This window comes from Cupressus sempervirens, chromosome 1, assembly GCF_028749045.1.
Source record: "Cupressus sempervirens isolate cs-2001-9-10 chromosome 1, ASM2874904v1, whole genome shotgun sequence".
NCBI lineage: Eukaryota > Viridiplantae > Streptophyta > Pinopsida > Cupressales > Cupressaceae > Cupressus > Cupressus sempervirens.
In genome coordinates this window covers 854,796,561-854,819,277 of record NC_143118.1, presented here as the reverse complement: position 1 = coordinate 854,819,277, position 22,717 = coordinate 854,796,561, and the positions used below count along the sequence as shown (strand labels likewise).

Genomic DNA, 22,717 nt, shown 5'->3' with positions numbered 1-22,717 from the left:
GAGAGAGCTTTCCTCCTCAAAGGATCCATCCTCATTTTGAATATTGTTATGCTGTAGGTTTTCTAACAGGTTTCTTTGGAGCTTTGTGGAGAACTTCTATTTCTTGTCTACATTCTCTCATACCATAGCATTTTAGCTTAGATTCATGTTGCATGTTAGTTTAGCTTCTATTTTGCAATAATCTATCTCACATAGCTTAATATTTAGATTGTAACACTCTCATCCATGCTTAGAATAGCTGCACTTTTCATATTCATTCTAGTTTAATCTTTAGTTGCATTGGATTCTTGAGGAACTCCTTGGGACATTTGCATTCTTGCATCTTTTCTTTGGAACCTCCCATTGCATGGTTTACTAGCAAGAAGAGTATTCCTAAGGCTCAGCTGAGAGCCCTTGAACTTGAAATACACTCTCTCGCACTCCATGGATAGGGAGCTCTAAGCCAGTATCCAAGTATTCCAAACTCATGGAATCGTTTGGATAGAAGGGTTTAGAATGTGACACAATTTGAGTGTACAATGCTCAGTTTCTTCTTTCATTCGGCTTTGAAGTTGTGCTTACTAGTTGCAGGTAACATTTGTAAGCAACTCAATGTTTTTATAGTGTTCTTATTCTTGCTTTGAATCATTGCAAGCAACTGATTGTGGAAAAAGGGTTATTGATCATATTGCCATTTTGTAGGCTCAAAAGAAAGTTTGAAGGGAGGGTTCCAAACAGAAGAGGACAAGAATGAAAGTTAATCCATGAACCTTTACCTTGAATGACACTGAAGATCTTTGTCACGCCTCTGAAGCCTCTTCCCCGCACTTTGCCATGTGAATAAATGAAGCTTCACTTTTTTTTCTTTGTTTTTTAATATCCCCAACAACGTCAAAATTTTGACAACAAACTTACCTTCCATCGAAATTTTGGCGACAAACTTAACTATTGTCAAAATTTTGACGTTATTGGGATCATATTTTTTTAAAAATGAAGTTGACAAGCCAAATTAGCCTGTCGTCAAACATTTAAAAATGCAACATAAATGTACTAGCGTGTAGATAAAAGTAACTCTTGTCTGTGTTGAATTGCAGAAATCTGATGTTATTGTAGACAAGAGTGGAAAAAAATACTAAATATTATGTTCTTTATTACATTAGACCATTTTAAGAGTCTATCTAATGAAAGAATGGGTAGATTATTTTGATATCTTTACATGCTCAATATGATTATATCTACATTCTATCTTGATTATCTACATTCTATCTTGATTACATAATACTTAACATTGAATAACAATAAATTCCAACAAACTCAGTTGAAGACTTTTTAGATAATAAGCTTGCAGCTTACCAGTGCACTACATGAACATCCCCCACTTTAATATTTGATCTTTCTTACTATAAACCTTTTCGATTGACTATTAAATTACTCTTATATCTTTCTGCTCGCCATATTTAGTTTTTCAACTTGGCCTCTTATTTGATTATTAATCGACATAAATTTAGACTAATCAAACAATGAATATTTAATAATCTAAATTAATATATGATCGATACCCATTTCCTTCGGTTAGCGTAGCAAAGTAGACTCTCCTTTACGGTATTGTTAGAACTAAAAATGTTCCACACCAACAACTAATTTGTTGCCATCAAACAGATGTGAGATAGTGTCACTTCACATGAGAATCCAATGTGTAACAAATTATAGTTGGTTGGATCTGAATCTAAAGATAGATCGGATAGACAGTATCATCTAGACAGCATTCAATATGGTAATCCCAATTGTCATTGAGAGTTTCATTTTGTTTTGCAAAACAAGATTTGAATGTTGGCCATTCAACTGTTGTGTCTTGTTAAGAGTGGTTAAAGACTGATTGCGAGACAGATTAGGGTCTGCTCATACACAAACATATCTGAATTCGTTTCACGTCAATCCCGCTTGTTTGGACATGCTGCATTTAGCTCGTAAATCTCTTATTTTGTTTGGTAATCAGGTATTTCCAGAGGGATCAGAACAGAAAGTTTGTCACATTGAATTCATTGAGAGAGTCTCCTAAAACATCAAACTGATTATACAATCAGGATCTGGCGAAAATAATTGCATGATAACTCCTTGCAGATGTTGAACTCGTTTGAGCAAAAATCAGTTAGTTGAGCTGCAGTATGCAATGCAGGAGGACAAAATCAAAATGATCAACAAGATGTAACTATATTTGGTGTATTTTTTCGTGTCAATCCATGTGATACCAGTCTAATTTTTATGGTTGAGGATGGATATACAATGTGCATATAGTAGATGATTATCATGTGGGTTAATCTTCCATGACAGTGCATTCACTGCTAGGATATAAGAAATTTATGCCCATCTACAATAAATCACATTTTAGGCACCTGAGTGTATGCTAATTAATGTGTATAAATATAAATACTTGCAAACTTTTGTGTGTATATTGCATAAGATTGATTGATGGCCCTAAACATCACTCTTGTAATTATTTTGTCTTTGTTGGGATCATACCTGCTTCAAGTTTGTTCATTTAAAATTTCCCCCCATTTGTCTTACATCCAAAACAATTGCAATGAGGTTTGTGGGAATATCTCAATTCCATATCCATTTTATGTTGGATCCAGTGCCTGCGGTAAAAGTGAGTTCAGGCTTGAATGCCACTACAATTCTACTTTGAAGATTAAATTGAACAATGTCTTCCATGAAGTCATCGATTTTCATGATGATGGAATCAGACTAAATCTTTCTTGTTCCAGCTCAGTTGCTGATTTCAGCATTCAGGGTATGCCAAACTATGCAATTTCAAGCCAGAACATAATCCAGTTAGGAGAATGTGAGAATACAAAAGCTTGTCCTTTGACACAGATGCAATGCAGTAATGGTGAGAGATGCGCATTTGGAAGAGGCTGCTGCTATCCTCTCATGAATGACTCACTCTGGCCAACTTACTCATATTGGCAGCATGGAGCTTCTGATTTCAGCCAGTTTTACCCCATGCAATGCAAGGTTTTCACCAGTTGGATTGCTCTTAGTTTGACTCCTTCTGTGAATGCGGTGTATGGGATGAAATTGGAATGGGCAATTCTGGGAAGCTGTGAAAATGTTGATTGTCATCCCAGTGCACAATGTAATACCACCACTGCTGTGAAAGGTGGCGTAAGGTGCACCTGTAATAAAGGATACACTGGAGATGGATATGCCCAAGGGAAAGGATGCCAAAAAGGTATTTTTCTTGCCCTTCATTTAGTTTTTCTTGTACCTTGTTTGATAGCATCAGTAAAATTAATCCTCTTACATGCTTTTTCTATTACTCTGATTGCCATTGTTTATAGTTTCTGTCCTGTCTTCTCTCTGGTTCAAAGAAGGGAAATGGGGTTTTTAGAGGTTGAGTGTTTTAGGTGTAATGAATTCTTAATTTAATATCACTGTAATCAAAGGCAAATGTTGTCTTCACTGATGAAGTTGACTAATGCAATTGATTCTGATGTTTTAATCTTAAATAGCTGTACAAAAGGAAACGTAGAATATAGCAAAGTTCTAAATGGTTTGGCTATGTTGAAATTCTCTTATTAGCAGAACCGTCAACATAGTAAACTCACACCATGTACGTGCCTAGTGTTAGTAAGAAACCATTCACTGTTAAGAAATGAACAGCAGAAGGCTAGAACAAAATGGAAACAATATACAAATACAGTGAAAAATAAAACTCTGCTCAATAATAGAGGATGCTCTGTTTTTGCAGAGAAATAAAACTCAGCTCAATAACAGAGGATGCTCTGTTTTTGCAGAGAAACAAAACTCAGCTCAATAACAGAGGATGCTCTGTTTTAGCGGAGAAAAACTAATTTTTTGTTGCAGCACATTGTTCATTTTTGTTAACATCTTAGAGCCCTCGTAGACTCGATTTATTTAAAAAGAATATAGATCGTAGAAACCGATTAATCTAATTCGAAATTAACTCAGTCAACACCACAGATGAATTATGCACGCACAACATGCCTTATTGGAAACAACTATATAAAACTAACTCAAAAATGATTTTGTGAACAATCGTTGGCATGATAAAATTGTTAAGAAAAATAACAGCTCTGATATCAATTGTTAGGAAAAATAGAAGAGCAAATAACAGAGCAAAAGAGAAACGAGAGAAACAGAGCATATCATGAACATTCAACAGCAATAATAAACAAACAACAAGAATCTACGTAATGTACAAAACCCATTTAATGAGAATAAGTTAAATTTTATTAATCAATCACCAACACTACTCTACAACTTTAGCATATTAGATTCTAGTTTCATTCCTCATTTACAAAAGATACACAGAATGTATAAAATACAATACTAAGTGAAACAGGGTGCCAAAAACCAATTTGAAAGACCAAACTGGGTGCCAAGATCTGGAAGCTTCACTAAGTCAAATGCTGCATTAAATATTTCAACTATTCACGGGCAACTCTTACATGTGCAGTTAACACAACGTATTGCTATTTAGCAAGGGTGTTAACATGCAGGTTAGCCAACTTCATTTGCTTCACACGTATATCATTCTCCCAATTGAAGCAAATGAAGTATTAAAAAACAATTCAGTGGCAATCAAATCACCCTAGGCCTTCTAAATCCCTGCACAACTCATGCTTTTCTCTTGGCAAAACTTTTGTGAGCATGTCTGTAGGATTCTCATGCATTTGGATATTTTCTAAGTGTAATTGTCCTTCCTCTAGCACCTGCCTAATCCAATTGTACCTCAAGTCAATATGCTTGGTTCGTGACTGAAATGTTGGATTTTTTGTCAAATGAATGACACTTTGGTTGTTGCAGTACAAGACCTATTTGTCTTATTTTACTCCTAACTCTCCAAGGAATTGTTGTCTCCATAGTATATCTTTGCAAGCTTCTGTTGTAGCTACATATTCAGCCTCCATTGTTGAGAGTGTTACAATTTTCTATAGTCTAGACAACCAAGATACTGCAACACCTGCAAAAATGTATAGCTAACCAGTGGTGGACATTTTAGTATCCACATCTCCAGCCGTTGTAACCTTTGAGCACAACATCATTATTACCAGAACATAGACAATAATGATTTGTACCCTTAAGATACCTCAAAATCCACTTTATTGCTTCCCAATGTTGTTTGCCTAGTTTGAAAGGAATCTAGTCACAACTCCCACTAAATGTGCAATATCTGGTCGAGTACTTAACCATGGCATACATCAGGCTACCAACAGCTGAAGCATAAGGAATTTTACTTATTTAAATCTTTTCCTTGTCATCTTTGGGACATGAGTCTTTACTCAATTTGAATTGGGGTGCAAGAAGTGTACTAACCAGCTTGGCATCCTTCATATTGAACCTGTCATGAACCTTCTCAATGTATTTTTCTTGTGACAGCTATAATCTCTTCTTCTCTCTATTACGAATAATCTTCATGCCCAATATATGTTGTGCTAGTCCCAAATCTTTCATTGCCAATTATTTTACTCAATTCCTTCTTGAGTTGGTCATCTTCTTATCATGGCCAACAAGTAACATATCATCCACATACAATGGTAATATAGTGAATTTATCTTGATCATCCTTCTAACATAAACACAATGATCACATTGTAACATTTTAAAACTATGTTCCAACATAATTGAATCAAATTCCCGATATCATTGATGAGGTGCTTATTTTAGCCCATAGAGGCTCTTCTTCAACCTACAAACAAAATTTTTCTTACCTTTTTTCTATGAATCCTTTTGGCTGCTCCATATAAATCTCTTCCTCCAACTCAACATGAAGAAACGTTATCTTCACATCTATTGTTCTCATTCTAAATCTAGAGCAGCAACAAGACCAAGAATAATTCTAAGGAATGACATTTTAACAACAGGTGAGAAAATTTTAGTCTAATCTATACCTTCTTTTTTAGTAAATTCTTTCACCACCAACCTTGCTTTGTATCTTTTATTTTTCTTGTCACCCTCACACTTGATCTTGTACACCCATTTGTTTTGTAAAACTCTTCTTCATTTTGGAAGCTTAACAACCAACTCCTAAGTACTATTTTTCAGCAATGAATCAATTTCTTCCTCGATTGCTTTCTTCCATTCTTTGATATGCTCATCTTCACAAACTTCTTGAAAATCAGTAGGTTCACTCTCATTAGTTATCAAGATATAGTACAAAGGTATATACTTTTGTGAAGGCTTATGAGATCTAGCTGATCCATGAACTAATTGTTGTTTCGGTTGGTTTGCTTGTAAGGGATCTTGCAAGATCTCTTGTTGTTGTTCAACATTTTCCTCTTGTTGTCCATCATGATCTTGATTTTGCTGCTCTATTTCTTGCATTGATAGGGTATTCTCTTGTTGTTCTTCAAACCTATCAACAACTTTCTTTACCTCCACTTTTCCTACATTCCTCTTGAAAATCTTAGACTCATTAAATAGATTATCCTTTCTTCTAACAATCTTATGTTTGGCTGGATCCCATAAATGATAATTATATTCTCCATCCACATATCCCAAGAAAATGCATTTCATAGATTTATCATCAAATTTAGTTCTATTCTCTTTAAGAATATGTGCAAATGCTTCACATCCTAAGATTTTCAAATGAGAATAATTTAACATCTTACCAGTACTAACTTCTTTAGGAATGCCACCATCCAAGGTTATAGTAGCAGATCGATTAATGAGGTAGCAAGTTGTCTTCAACGCTTCTGCCCAAAAGTATTTTTTCAATCCAAAGTTTGACAACATACTCATCACATTCGCCAAGACGGTGCAGTTCATTCTTTCCATAGTCTCATTTTGTTGAGGAGTATGAGGCACTATTTTCTCATGCTTTATGTCAAACCTATTTCAATACTCCTTGAATTCATGTGGCCTAACTTTCCACAATGAAAACAAGCCAACTTGTTGAACTTGAATGCCCTTGATGCATTCTTTTCATTTTCCTACCATATTCAGTTGTAATTAAGGCTTCTCCCCCCTTACTTTGTGCTAGATTTTCTTCTTAGCTCCTTATTCATTAGGTTGTTACAAACATCATCAAACTTCAAGGTTCATGTTATTACAAAAGTATTGATGGCTACAATCATGTTCTCCCAACTGTCTAGCATGGAACACGTTAGTAGGATGGCTCTAATCTCATCATCCAAAACAATTTTACAAGATGCAAGTTGGCTAGCGATTATGTTGAACTCATTAAAGTGCTTTGCTACTGAAGCACCCTACTCCATCTTCAAGTTATCTAATTTCTTCATCAAGAAAACTTTATTTGAAGTTGTATTCTTCTCATACAAATCATGTAACTTTTTCCATAACCCTTCTAATGTACTCTCTCTAATAACATTAAAATACAATATTTGGGTCAAGTATTGATGGATAGATGCAATAGCCTTTCTATCTAGTTTCTTCTAATTTTCATTTGTTATTGTCGTGGGTGTCTTTGACACTCTTTCAATTAGCAAATAATGATCCTTCAAAATCAATATTTCCTTTGTTTGGTATTTTCACAGAGAAAAGTTAGCCCCATTTAACTTCTCCATATCAAGTTTATTTTATCTAACTCTATTGCACTTAATCAAAACCGTTCACAATTTTCTAGATACCTTGTTAATAATAAATAATACTAAGAGGGGGGAATGAATTAGTATTCTGCAAATTTTTTCTCACAACTAGATATTATTAATTACTTTGTAACATGCATATGAAAGTAAACCACTAAGGTTGAATAGTAAATAAAACCATACACAAAGATAACTCATAACACCATTATTTGTTAACTAAGGAAACCCTAGTGGGGATGGTACTCACAAAATGATTCATTAAAAACAAAAGAATCTTATTAAGGATATTGACCCTATAAGGAGTCTGTGAATTACATATAGTGTCTCGATCCTTGTTAGAGGACTAGGCTCTATTAAAAGCCTCAACCCTGTTAGGAGTTGCTTTCACCTTGCTAGGAGTTGGTATTACAATCATAATTTTATGCAAGAAGAGTCCACTGCCCTAACATGCAATTATATAATATATTGCCTTTACACAAAAGAGAGAGATACAAAAACCTCTTAATCAATGACTATCATACTTCGCATAGTCTGATTTGACATCAAAATTCACATCACAAATCTCTCAAATAACTTCACATGTCATATATATATATATATATATATATATATATCTCATAAATTTTTCACATTTAGATCCATCACATATCACAAACATCATCTTACTTCGCATAAAGTAACTCATTACTTATACTATTTCTTTTCACAAAACTCATGTCGAGTCGTCTTAATGGGAATACAAATTATATTGGCTTAGGGTAAACATATAGGATGTCATTCCTACAAACATAAGTAATTATTTCATGATCGATGTAATTCCTTAACATGTTATGCCTCTTTTCTTGTTGTACTATGTTTTGTTGTGTATACTATTTTTACTAGTGTTTAGCTTGTAACTCTATCCATAGTAACCATATTGACTTGTCAACTTAGGTACATTGTAATGACACTCTAATATACCTTCAATTAACTTCACACATGCCAAATATTGCTTTAGCTTTCACTAAACCAAAAACAATCTCTGTGTTGTCTGTAAACTGTCTAACACGTAGATAGTTTTCTATCTTTGATTGTAGAACATTCAACAACATATATTGTCCTTACATCCTGAAATATATGTTGTCATAAATGACAACCATAACTTACCTTACCTAACCATATTGCCAACAATCTCCCCCTTTAGCATTGATGGCAATGTATGGGAAAATTTGCTAAGTCCCAAAATGTTATATAGAACAATAATAAGCATAAAAATAAACTTTTGAAAACTTGGCCTTCAAAGCTTCAAAATTCTATTCATGTCTTTATGGGTCATTACATATCATATTCTTTATCTCTCCTTTTAAAATGATTTCCTATATACATAGCTAAGCTCCCCATTACATATGTATACAATTTTCTTACTATATTCTTCTCCCCCTTTGACATCAATGATAAAGGTGACAAAATCTATTTACATGTCAAAATTTGTGTCCCATACATCAGGCTGATAGGCAAGAAATTCAATTTCCAAAGATGACGACAAGACTCTTGATGTTCTTCTCCCATGAGTCCTTAATTGCTTCTGAAATGTTGAGAAGACTGCACAAGCCATAAGATGCTATATGTACTACATTTAGATCTAAGTATACAAAATTGTAAAAAAACATCTTTACTAATAGACATTCTTCCAACTAAGGCTCTAATGTGCTCAATCTCACATATAAGTTTTCTCTCAGAAGTGAGAACCTTCTAGGTATCCATTCTTTTCTATTTGCTAGTAAGCTTATCTCATCATAAGCATTACTAACTTGTGCTTCAATTGCTTTGATTTTCATACTAAGTTGACTGATATGATTTACCAATGCTTCCACTTCTTCACATTTGGCCTTAAGCTCACTATCAATGTCTTTAATTAAGTTGAAAGATATTGCACACTTTGCATATAGTTATGTTCCTTCAAGCTCACACTTTCTTAATGGCTTGATGCAAGCATCAAGAGTCAATAAGTCATTCCTTATGTTTTAACAAACAATGTCAAACATCTATGCATCATGCTTTGTCTAAGCTTGCACTATTGCAACTTCTAATAAAATTGTGAATTTGACATTAAATGCTTGAATCAAAACTCTTTCTTTATCCTCAGGGTTAGGATCAAGTGACTTCATTGTTATAAATCCATGCAACTTTTCAATAACTTCCATTAGAGTCTTCTATAAAATCTTCGCCTATTTATTATTGTTAATTATCTTGTTGAGGGATGATATCAAATATGATTGATCATCATCATCTAAATCTATAAGAGAAACTAATGTGAGAAATGTGTTGGGTGAACTTGACTTCTCATCCTTTTCTACCTTCATCTTCCTCTATTCCTCATCCTCTTTCTTCTTTTCATCCTCTTTTCTTTTGATCTATTCATCCTTCTTCTTCTTTTCATCTTTTCCTTTTCTTCTTTTACACTTCCTTCTTCTCCTTCTCTTCTTCTTCTTCTTCTTCTACCTTCTTCTTCCTTCTTCTTTTCTCTTCCTTTCTTCTTCCATCTTCTTTCTCTTTGCATCTTCTTCTTCCTTCTTCTTCTTTTCATCTTCCTCCTTCCTTCTCTTTTCTTCTTGTTCTTTCCTCTTCTTCCCCTCTTCTTGCTTCTTTTTCTCTTCTTTTTCTTTCTTCTTATTCTCATCTTCTTCCTTCTATCCATTCTCATCTTTTGGTTTCTATTTCTTCTTTCTTTTGTCTTCTTTCCTTTCATTTGTTTTCCTCTTCTTTTCTTTGGCCTTAGTTTTCCTCTTCTCTTCTTCCTCATTAGAACTGGAGTAGTCAATGATATTTCCAACAACATTTGGTCCAAGATCCTTGAAAGTTTCTTTTATGATGTTTTACTAATACACATGTAGTACTAATTTGCATCTTATCTACTCCATTGGAGATCTATGAAGATAAAAGGTCTTCCATCTGTGTATCCTTAGCTTCCACTACTGTTGTTAGTGGAGTACTATGTTTGATAGATAGAGGGCTTGCACCCCCTATCTTCACACTCTCTATGTTTGGTACAATAGTCATATATTTGACTATGGATTCTTCTAATTCTCTATTTACTTCTCCATAATTTTCTCAAATTAAATTAATGTGTCTTCTTTTATTTTGCAGTAAGGGCTTAATTCCCTTCAATATATCTTGCAAGTCTTCTACATTATTAACTTTACAAAGTTTCTTTATCATTTTTTCTCTAATTTTGTTATCTTCTCCAATGACTCTTCTTCTTCTATTAATCAATCTATTATATAAGTCTTCTAGAATGTGCCTTTGAACATCTTCAAACCTCTTATTATTAGGAATCAAATTTCTTACAATTGCATTTTCTAACTGGATTCTATCCATATTATTATACATGCTATAAATCTTATTCAAATAAATGAAATTATTATCATTTATGATCTGCATGTTCAATTTCTCTACCTTTTTCTTCTAGGGATTCTTTCCTATTGATGTCCACATTTTTCCAACTACCTATTCAGTAGGTCTGTCTTCTTCATCAGATTTATTCGATTCAACCATTTGTAATGTCTTTCTCCTTTTTCTAGGGCCACTAGATAGCTACTCGGTCATTCTCTTATTGGTAGGCTTAGCTTCTTGCTTTACCTTAGTCACTCTCTCTAACTTTCTCTTAATTGGACTAGTAGATGATTTATCTTCAACAATCTATACATCCTCTTCATTAGTTTTCTTCAAGGGTTGTACAACAATAGGTTGTACTTGAGCAACTATGGCATAGGGACCAATAGGTATCTATGAAGTATATCTTTCTACTATCACTCCCTCTAAAGTTGTTTGTATGGCAATAGGAGTAGCTATCAATACCTTAGTCTGCTAGTCTTCATCTCCAAGGTTATACCTTTAATCTCATTGAATTTATGCCTTGTCATTCCTGATTCCTTGAGAATTGATTCTATCTTCTTCTCAACATTCTTTCTTTCATGTTGTAGATATTTCCCTCTACATCTCTAATCTTTTTAGCACAAGTACCCCATCAAGAAGTATCATTTTCTACCTTAGACTTGAGTATGATCTTCACATACCCTTCAATAATTTCTTTGCTCAATTCATAACCTATGGTTTTTATGAACTTAACTCTACGTACAGTTGTCTGTATGCAAGTTAGTCATCCTTGTACTTCTCTACTAATGAGGGTGTAATTCTATACCTCTCCTTCGTCACAAATTGAAATTCTCTCATCATTCTATTAGTATCTTCCACAACCTTTTCTTCAGTCTATCTTTTGAAATGGTGTGTCAAGCTCATGGTGCACTGATTCCTATTATCCCATTCCCTATATGTCATACCAGGGAATTTCCTTATTACTAAAAATAATAGGTGGATCAATAATAATTTAAAATTAAATACCTCACCCCTATTCTTCTCAAGTTTCTCAATGTTATCCAACAACTGGCGTTTGAATATGTCACACATATTCACCTTCTCATTTTCAACTATAATCATATAAGCTACATGTAGGAAACCAGTAGGTACAGAGTTCAATCTCAAACTATGATTCATCTTGTAACCTATCATCTTGTTGATCACTCTCACATCTGTCTACTTAATCAAGTCAATTCTCATGTTTCTACCATTTGATTTGGTCCTCATATTTGTCTGAACCATATTCTTTACATTATTTTCATTAATTGGGTTTATGCCTTCATTGTAACCTATGAATCATATCATTGTCTATCATGATCTATACCTCTCCAATCCAAAACATTCCTTCATGAGTGCGACTCAAAATAAATTTTCTTTATTTGTGGTTCTCGAATTCTGTAAAGAACATGTGGTTCATTAAATTCAATTATTTCAAATGCATGAACTCTTGTTTCAACAATAAGTTATCATGGCACACTAGGTCAATACCTCTATGTATATCATTCTCTCTAATGATCTCAAATTTATAATGGATATATGACCTGATATCCTCTACATGAAGAACATTTTCTTGAACTTGCAAAAATCCTACTAATAGATAATCCACTTGGGAAATGAATAGATGCTTCTTAAATACATATTTTGGGCTTTCACTTTCATCACAAATAGTAGGATTCACCATTTTAATTTATTCAATACTTCACAAACTTCATAAAATACATGAATTTTGTGAAACTAGGGCACTTTCAACTTTGCAATCTGAATGCTTTGATTTCAACTTTACTCACTATCAATTTTCTCTTAAATGCTCCTTATATCTTTGCATGATTGAACGATACTCAAAATCCTATTTGTATCCTTTAAATCTTTCAAATTGAACTTCCCATTAATTGCACATATGCTAAAATTCATCAAACTACTACTTTATTAACCAAAAACCTTGTTGGACTTCCTTCTCCTTAATTTGATTACCAAATGACTTACATTCTTAACCAAAGCTTCCTTAATACCTTTTCTACCTCTATTAATTTTGTAACTCCCAACTTGACTTCTAACTTATGTTCCATCTTTCTTATTCACTATTTCAATAAAAGGTGGTTAATTCAAGTGGGTTGAATTACACATTATAGTTGATTTCATTCTTCATTCAAGGACATCAAAGAATTATTCTCCAAAATTATACATGAACTTCATTGATTGTTTTCTTTCACAAATACTTCCTTATATTCCTCAACATGCTCTTTGAGTGCTTCCCTTTGACTGTTAGCGCTATAATTTTAATTTCTTCTATCGTTTCTACTATTTTTCCTCCTATAATTAGGATTCCTATTGAAATTCCTTCTATCCATTCTATAAAATCTCACCGTGTTTCCAAAGTTATTGCATAACTAACATACAAGTACATTCCTCTTTTGATTGAGTTCCATTTTGATTATTTGGTGCTCTACAATTCCTTGCAATGTGTCCAAGTTTGTTACATTTGTAAAATACAATTTGGTTCCTTCCACTATTAGGTCTTTCTCCATCATTAGATTTTCTTTGTGATCTCCTTCTTTCATTACATGCAAGGTTAGTATTCCTAAAAATTCTACTATTTCCATCACTACTATGAAACTTAGGTGTCTTACAGTCTATTGCTTTATGCCCATAATCATGACAATTATAATAACAGAAATTAGTGATAGGTTTAAAAGACTTAAATGTTCAATCTCTCTTCATGTGACCAAATTCATTACATATAAAAGATCTACTATTGAATTCATTTCTAGTCTCCTTGGGTGATTCAACTTGTTTTATTTTCTTAGGTTCATTACATTTCTTAGATAGATCAACTTGCTCAACTTCTTTAGATACTTATGTAGATATGCAAGGTTTAATCCTATTTTGATCAGTTTCTTTAGGCTTAGGGTTTTCAACAACTAGGTCTAGTTCTTTCCTAACTTTAGTTTTCTTGGCTGATTTCTCTCTAATAAGATATCCAAGACATGCCTTACCATAAGAGGATCTCTAGTAAAATAGTTTTTCATCAATTTTCTCACTGTTTGAATAAAGCTTCTCTAACTAATGTTTAGCTTGTGTCAATTCCCCTTTCACAATAGTATTATACTTATGTAATTTTGCATGCTCTATTTTAATAGAATCTAATTCAGATGTTGCGTGAGTTAGCTAGGATCTTAAGTTTGCATTCTCAGATTTCATATCTAGTTCAATCATACTATTATCCTTCTTAAGACTTAACTTAAGTTCAACAATTTTCAACTCATGTTTCAAGATCTCATTTTATTTCTTGACATTTCCTACTTCATCATTGTTACTAATCTTTTCTTTTGTTTCCTTCCTAGATTTTAGGTATTCAATCTTATCTTATATTTTGCATCATCATACCTATCTTTCAGGTTATCTCTTTCTTCTGTAAGAAGATCAATTTTCTCAAGAGCTTCTTCAAGATTTCTCTTTAATTGTTCCATATCCATAGGGATATTACTCAAGCTATTAAGCATCTTTTGAGTAATTGGGATCTGATACTCATTGTTAAAAATAGATAATACTAAGAGGGGGGAGGGGAGGTGGATCAATATTCTACAAAATTTTGCCCATAACTAACTATTATTAATTACTTTGTAACATGCATATGAAAGTAATCCAATAATGATTAACAGTAAATAAAACCATGCATAGAGAGAAATCATAACACCATTATTTGTTAACTAGAGAAACCCTAGCCAAAGGAAAAGCCCAATTGGGATGGCACCCACAAAATGATCCACTGAACAAGAGAATCCATTTAACGATATTGACCCTATTAGGATTCTATGAATTACATATAGTGTCTCAATCCTTGTTAGAGGACTAGGCCCTATTAAAAGCCTTAACCCTATTAGGAGTTGGTAGTATAATCTAGTGCAAGGAGTTTCACTAATATAGCAATAAATTGTAGCCAATTAAGGTTACAATGATTTGACCATGAGACATGATCTGCCCTATGAAAGGCCTACCCTATTAAAGGCTTACAATGATTGTTATGTCCTACCTTGTTAGAGTATTTCAACATGCTATTAGAAGTGTGCCTAGCTAAAGGACTTTAGAACAACCACTTGGAAAGTTTCCCTATTAAAGGATTTACAATAGTCTGTTAGGACTACTCTGCCTAGGAGATTTAACTAAAATGACATGTTAGGATGTTTCAGCATAGATCTCGTGATTAGCTCAAGTAGCCTAATTAAAGATAAAATCCATATTGTGTCCTTCTTGATCCTCTCTTATCTGGTATGTCAATGTTGTATCATTTGTCCTTGTTCTTCTCAAACTTCTTCTACAATTCACTCTCTACAACTTCTAAGTCTCCATGAATTCTCTACTTTTTGCATGCAAACTTCATTATTCTCCTCATTTAGTTCCTTACATGCTCATCATGAATTTTTTGGGTTTTTGCCTCCATAAGAAGACTAGAAGACCTAGGGTTAGGTATGAATCTATGGTTAAGATTCATTCATTTTGCTGCTTAATCCTTCCCTTTTTTTTGATTTGCTGCATGTAATTGCATAGGGAATCCACATATAGATTCATCCTTATCTTCAAAAGATCATATTTTTTCCTTAGGTCAGCTAAAAAATGGTTTACATAGTTTTTTGTGTAATCACAAACAAATATGTCCAATCTTTAATGCTTGACACTTGAACAGTGATTTTTTTAGTGGCAAATCTTCACCAATTGGCTATTCCGTCTCTTTGGGAAATCGTGATTTGGCTAATAAAACCTACATATGGGGTCAACCATGTCACCGAGATATTAAATAATTTGGGTCAAAATCCAAGGCTAATTGCTTATTAGTTTACACAATTGGTCCCAAATCTAGGTCCAATCGCCAATGTAATCTACATTTAAAACACAAATATATTAAAATTTTTGCCAACATTTTCGTAATGTTTTCTTATTAGACAATATTATTTCGCCCTTAAAATAAGATAATATTTTCCCTTGGGTTGAGCATTGCCTACCATTTTATTGACATATGTCTCTAACTATCCCCGTTTAGCCAACTATTTTATGTTTTGGTCTTTGGGACACGTGTCCTAATTCTGAGAAGATTTAGATTTTATGGTATGTCGTTTAAAATTGGCCCCAAAATAGAACTAAAGCCATTGGCCTATATTGCATCAATGGTCCAAATTAATTCCTTTCACCATAAAATGACAACATTAAAAGTGATGACAACCAAATTGGCAATAAAAAAGGGCACATTATTAATTGAATCTTAATGGATTAGCATACTACAAGTACATTGTATAATGTACACTTGGCATGTGGGCCATGGACCACTTGTGACTATAAATTCACCAAAAAAATAAATAATCTCTCTTTGGAAACCAACATATTATCCAATTATATTAATATTTTGTGTTATATGAAATAATTAATTTGCCTCTTACATTATAAAAATATTTATGACAAACAAAAAATATTGCCTACATTTATTTGTGTACCAATTTTTTTTTTAATTCACCACAGTTATTGTTAAATTTTGATACAGAAAGGAAAATTTCACCAATAGAAAATAAATTTCTCACTTGCCTCAAATGAAAAAATTGCCATCAATTAGAAATTTTTCATGCATATAAAATGTTGAATTGGCCAGCATTTAACATATTTTTCTTGGGAGGGATTTCTTAAAGTTATCCCTGCACTTGAAGTTACTGACATGCTTAATACATACTATAATTCTATTTCTAACTTAGCACTTGAACTACTTGGCATCTACTATTTGCTTAGCAATTGAATCACTTAGCATGTATTGTCTACTCAACACTTGAGTGACTTGGCACATGAGTTACTTGGCACTCATTGGAACTCAACATAGTCTTGTATATACATATCACACTCGACTTGTATTACTAGTTTGGCATGAACTTAGTAAATGACTTAAGTGTGTTGGCACTCAATTCTCTAAACCAATCTAAAATCAACAATCTCCCCCTTTGACATCAGTGTCAAAAAAACTTAACTTTACATAATCTTGATCTAACCTTCACAAGTATAATATATTCACAACTCGACTTATATACTAAACTTCAAAATTTTTAAAATTTTGTAATAAACTATATACCTCAAAATTTATAACTCCCCCTACATTAATGTGCTTGATCTGTATCAAAAATATGTTCTCCATTCTGAGTAGATTTGTCTCTTGCTAATACTCTTTGTCTTCAATGTGCTAATACTCTTTATCTGATATGCTCTGTCATTGTTTGTTTTGTTTTCTCCCCCTTTGATTTATTTAGTTTATCTCCCCCTTTTTATTCACTTGTATCTCCTTATTATTCTTTCATCATCTCCTCCTTTCTTATTTACTCCCTCTTGCTTATTTATCTCCTCCTTTTTTATACTTATGTCAAAGGGCCTATACGCTTATGGTGTATCTATCCAAAAATGATTTGTGGACCTCCATGATTATTTTTAGAGTAGCATTCCAATTGTCACATGCAAGATATAGTGACTTTATTTGGATTGTTGTCTCTGCTATAAGGTGAACTAGTCCATCAAATGTGGAAAGATTAGGATCTTTCTTCAACAATGTTTTTGAAAATCCTAACTCTTTATTGGGTATCTCCATATGAGGGGTAAGGGAGGCTTGGATGTTAATCAACTTGGCTCTTATATTAGCCTCTTCTACTATTTACATAGCTAGTTGACTTTGTGATTGAAGTAATGAATGAAAGTGTTTCTCACTCTAAGCTGGGTTCTAAGATAGTTACATTCCTGATACTTTTAAATTTCTCTCTAGACTAAAAATTATATGGTTTGTTTCTTGTGTGAAGAGTGTCGGATCACATAGTTTAGTGTACAATGATAATATATACTCAATTACTTTCTTCACTTTCTCAATTTTTGTAGCCAATTCAACTTGTTGCAGTGCTATGTCACCAAATATCTTTTCATTCACTTTTCCTTCAAATATCCTTTTAGACCATTCCAATAGTTTTGCATTGGTGTCCTAGTCTTTAGTGTTCACCTGTTTGACAATTTTTGATAACTATTCCAATAGTGGCTTTGACTCTTGAGGTGTTTGCAAGATGAATGCATCTAACAAGATGTCTTTGATTTCTTGTAATGCTTGCCTTTCTCTATACTCTTTCTTGAGTATTTCTTGATTTTTCTTCTTTTCAAAGGCTTGTTTCATTATGCCTATATGCTGTAATCGTATGGTTGCATAATCATATTTAGGTATCACTATTTCTTCATCTAGAGCTACATCTCCATAGTGAATTACCTTAGCAACCTTTGAAGAACTTAAGCTTATTGCTGAGATCTATAATGGTACAACTTCAGTGCTTAGCTCCTAAAGGACTTTTGTAGGAGTGCCAGATGTTGGTATTGTTACCAATGCTTGATCAACTTCTTTCTCCTCCTTTGGTATGTCCTTAGTTTCTTCAGATCTACTTCCATCAATCACAATGATCTAACTTGCACCTTGTGTTTGTAATGTAGGTACAGAATTGTCTTTCTATCCCATTTTCTCTGTTGTGGTTTCTTTTTTCTCTTCTCTTTTAGTTTGATGCTATTCAACTGAATCAGCTTTATCATTTGTATCAACCTTTGTTGATGTATCTACTGATGTTTGTGTTAAAGGTTGAGCACTAGTAGCTAAAGGGATGGTAGAAGGTGCTTCTTGTGTGTTCACCTTATCCCTTGTAATGTTAGCTACTATCTTATGAAGTTCATCAACATTGACCAATACTGGATTCTCACATAATCTGGCTTGTAGAGTGGATTGGTCAAGAATCTTCTTCAAATCTTCTATAGTTAAAGGATTGATGTTCTGAGCTGAACTATCAAGAATATCCTTAATAGTTATAGTTTCTACAGACATGCTTGTGTCATGTTGAGGGCTCATGGTCGGCATTTGCGTGTCTTGCACACTCTATTCTTTCTATTGCTCTTTAGCTATAGCCATATCATCTATCTTCTTTCGTGTCTCCTTCACATTAGTATCATCTTTTCCTTTTCCTATTTCATCTTCATTTTCTTCCTCTTCATCTCCCTTGTTTCTTCCCTCAAGGGATCCTCTTCTCCTTCTTTAACTGTTATTAGACCATATATTAATTTCCACATTTGAGTGGATTTCTTCACAACATCTTCAATATTATTCTGAAGTATGCTAAATGTCTTATATTTAGGTGCAAATATGCTACCATACTTCTTATTTTCAGTGGAAATTTTCCCTTTAGTTAGTTATGGCATCACCTAGGCTAGTGTTGATTCCATTATTTGTTTTGCCAGGTTTAGACAACAATGCCACTTATTTTCTACAATTGTATTCAACTCCTTTGGCATTGTATTGTCTAATTCAAGTCGAGTGTTCTTGAAGTTAGACATCATTACATAAACTGACTCTTCTACTTGGTTATGCTCTTCTCTACCAAGCTTTTCAAAGTTAATACCTTTTAATGCTATCAAATCTGCATTATTCTTAACATTATCATAGATATTCTCAAGATCATATTTAGGTGCATGACTTACCACTCTAAACTGACTTGTATCTTCAGACTCTATTTTTTCATCATCTATTTCTGGCTATGTAATGTATTTTCTTCTCTATTTCTTGTACATTGGTTCCTTCTATTCAGTAGCCTTTGTTTTTTCTTTGGCTTGCTCTTTTTCCTTTTGAGTATTAGCCCTTGTCCTTGCCTCGGTTGTTGGTGCTATTGGCTTTGCTGGGTTGGGCTTGATAGTCTTCTTTGCTTTTGGTTTAGCCATTGGTTATGCCTTGGCTTTCCTCTTCTTAGGTGTTGTTTGGGCTGGTGGCTCTTTGATTTCCTCTTCCTTGACACCTTCTTCTTCTTGGTCCTCACCCATGCCTTGGGTTAAAGCTAGATATTCTTGTGCTTGTACCTCTTCTTCTTCTTCATCTCCTATACTTTCTCCAAATTTTGCCTTCAATTTCCTCACTAATTTGTCTTTCTTCTTTAGTGTGGAGATTGCCTTCAATTCCATTTCAACTTTGGACTTCATTACATCATAGTTACCAAATATTTTAGCACTTTTATCAATCTCTTCTACTAGGAGTGTAGTAATGGCAGCTTAGTTTTCATCAACGTTGATTTCATAGCCTAGGGGTCTTAACCATCTTATGTTGGGTACTATTTCCTAAATGTATGTGTAATCAATATCCACAAGAAAATATATGTCATTGTAGTGTTGTTCTACTAGTGAAATAGGTATCCTCAACCTTTGCTTCATAGACTTCTTGAAGTCTTCAAAACAACTTGTCATAACTGACTCAATGTTCTCTCCCATTTGCTCAATATACTCATTAATTTGGACATCCACTGATCTATTTGTCTTCCAAACTATTTTTCCAAAAGATGGGAATTCATTCTATACATAGAAGAATATGCACAAAATTATTATCCAAATTTACATTGTGCACTTTTTGTCTTCCTAATGGCTCCAAGATTCTCATTTATCTACTGTAATTGAAGTTCTACAAGATCATAAGTATGATCTTTCTTGACAATTTTGTAACCAACATCGACTGCTATGCAAAACCTACTTGACTGATAGAACCTGTGAGAAATAACCCTTACTACAAAGTCATGCAAAGGACCTATTATGGTATCTAGGGTCATTCCACGCTTGTTCCATTTAGCACCTAAATTTTTCTCAATTACCTCTTTGGAGTCACTACATAGGGTCTTTGGCTAATCTAGGGATGGATAACCAATCACCCTATGAATAATTCTTTTTGAAACCTTGATAGGTCCACCCTCTAACTAAAGACATCCATCATGAATTCTACTAAACACTATTTTTATCCATTCAGTTTTGAAAACCATGGGAAAATCTAGGGCATAGGTCAAACCCTTTCTCTCTACAATCCTAAATTCTTCCTTTAAGACTCTATTTTCATACAAATTATCATATGCTTGCCTTATCTCCATGTCACATATGCCTCCTACTTTGTAGTTGTAACATTTTCTCACATCTTGTACATGATGACTTTAGGTAGAATCATGGATAATGTGCCTGACGGGTCATTTTTATAGGCTATATCTAGGATAGCCTTGAAATAGGGTTGTTTGACCTCATTGCTAACTAATTGAACCTCAAAATCTTCTTTGTCCTTTGCATTCTTTGAACTAGAGGCCATTTTGTCAAATTAGGATTTATCAAATTTAAACTACGCAGCTCAGCTTATGAAGAATACCTTTAAAATTTGATGAATTGGTGGTTGATCATCAATAGAATCCTTGCAAATGCTTCAAACTAGTTTGTGCCTTTCTTCTCTACTTTTTTCATTCTTTCTTTGAATTTGTAATGAAAATAATAGGTGAAATCCAACCTTATACCCTTCAAAACTTTGCATTTAATGCTTGGCATGTGTATAGCTATAAAACTTGGCATCAACATAATTTATGTTCCATTTGGCATCTATAGAGACTTCCTTTACTCAGAAACTACACAAACTTGGGTCTAACTGTCTTTGATGAGTAGCTTGGCATTGACTAGCTTTTCACTCAGCATACACATAAGACTTTTCATGCTTGGCAACAACATGAAAATTTTACCTTGATTTTTCCACAACTTCTTGCATCTTAATTCATACTAGTGTAATCATTTTAGTACTAATTTCTTGTGGAACTGATGTATGAAATGTACACCCTGTACAGACTATCAAGAGAAGATGTTAGCATTACGTACCGGATGAACATGATGTATCAACCATATGGACTCTGGGAATGCAACACTTTAAGTATCAGTCCCACATACCTCTTATATGCTTTTTTTGATGAGGTGTGACCATTTGACCCATTGGGTGAAGTGATCCCTTCTCCATTTGATGTACTGCCAACATCTTTCTTCTTCCATGTCTTGTTCATCTCATTCCTGATGTGTTCAACATTTGCCTTGCCTTTACCTTTATCAAATTCACAACTTGGTGCCTTGGACCTAGTTGGACAATGCTTACTAATATGACCAGTCTTTTGACAACTAAAAGATGTGGTTTGATTCAACCATCTCTTGTAATTACTACTAAAGTGAGTCTTAATGCAATTTTTAGGTACATGTCCATATTCCTAACAATAGTGACAACTATATCTTTTATTGTAATGCTAGTTATAGGAGTTTTCATAACTTCTTACCTTTGGTGGCTTGCTTGATGACCATGTGGACTTGGATCTGCATTCAAAGGCTTTATGTCCATACTTCGAACAATTGTAGCAGTGTACTTCAAATTTTGATGCATGCATGGTTTTGGTTTTGCATTCATGTGCTTGATAACCTTATTTGTTGTACTTGTGATAATGAGAGATGTTCTTAGGGTTAGCATTCTAATTTGCATTCTTGCTCCTGCACACATTAGCTATATGTCCTTTCTTACCACAATAATGACAAATAGGTTTAGATTTATTACATTTATTGTTCCTTTCCTTAGCAACTTTGGATGATTCTCCTTCTTTAGTGCTTGTGTAGCCCAATCCTAATGTATTTCTACTAGATCTAGGGGATTTTAGTAGTTGCTCAAAGTACTTGATGGCTTCATTTGGCTTGTTGAAACTTTTAGCAAATTCCTTTTCTCTTTTCAAGTCATTTTGCAGTTGTTCATTCTACAACTTCAAAGTGGTTATTTCAATGTCCTTGACATTCACCTGATGATGAGCATTCATCATTTGGCTTAAGGTATCCAATTGCATGTTTGAGATCCTGGATAACTCTATTGACTTTTTTTCCAATCTATTTATAAAATTCTTTTGTCTTCTTCAATCACAACCT

The 22,717-nt window shown here is 33.6% G+C and overlaps 1 protein-coding gene across 2 annotated transcripts in view; it reads left to right on the top strand.

Annotated features, from left to right (window-relative positions):
• Positions 1 to 1,757: 1,757 nt before the first annotated feature.
• Positions 1,758 to 22,717, top strand: part of LOC149580530 (wall-associated receptor kinase-like 21) — a 74,852-nt gene continuing 53,892 nt past the window's right edge. For both annotated transcript variants that reach the window (XM_089814014.1, XM_089814004.1), the window contains exon 1: positions 1,758 to 3,211. In XM_089814014.1, the coding sequence (XP_089670140.1) occupies positions 2,449 to 3,211 (763 nt within the window). In that variant the 5' untranslated portion in view covers positions 1,758 to 2,448. The remainder of the gene's footprint in view (positions 3,212 to 22,717) is intronic.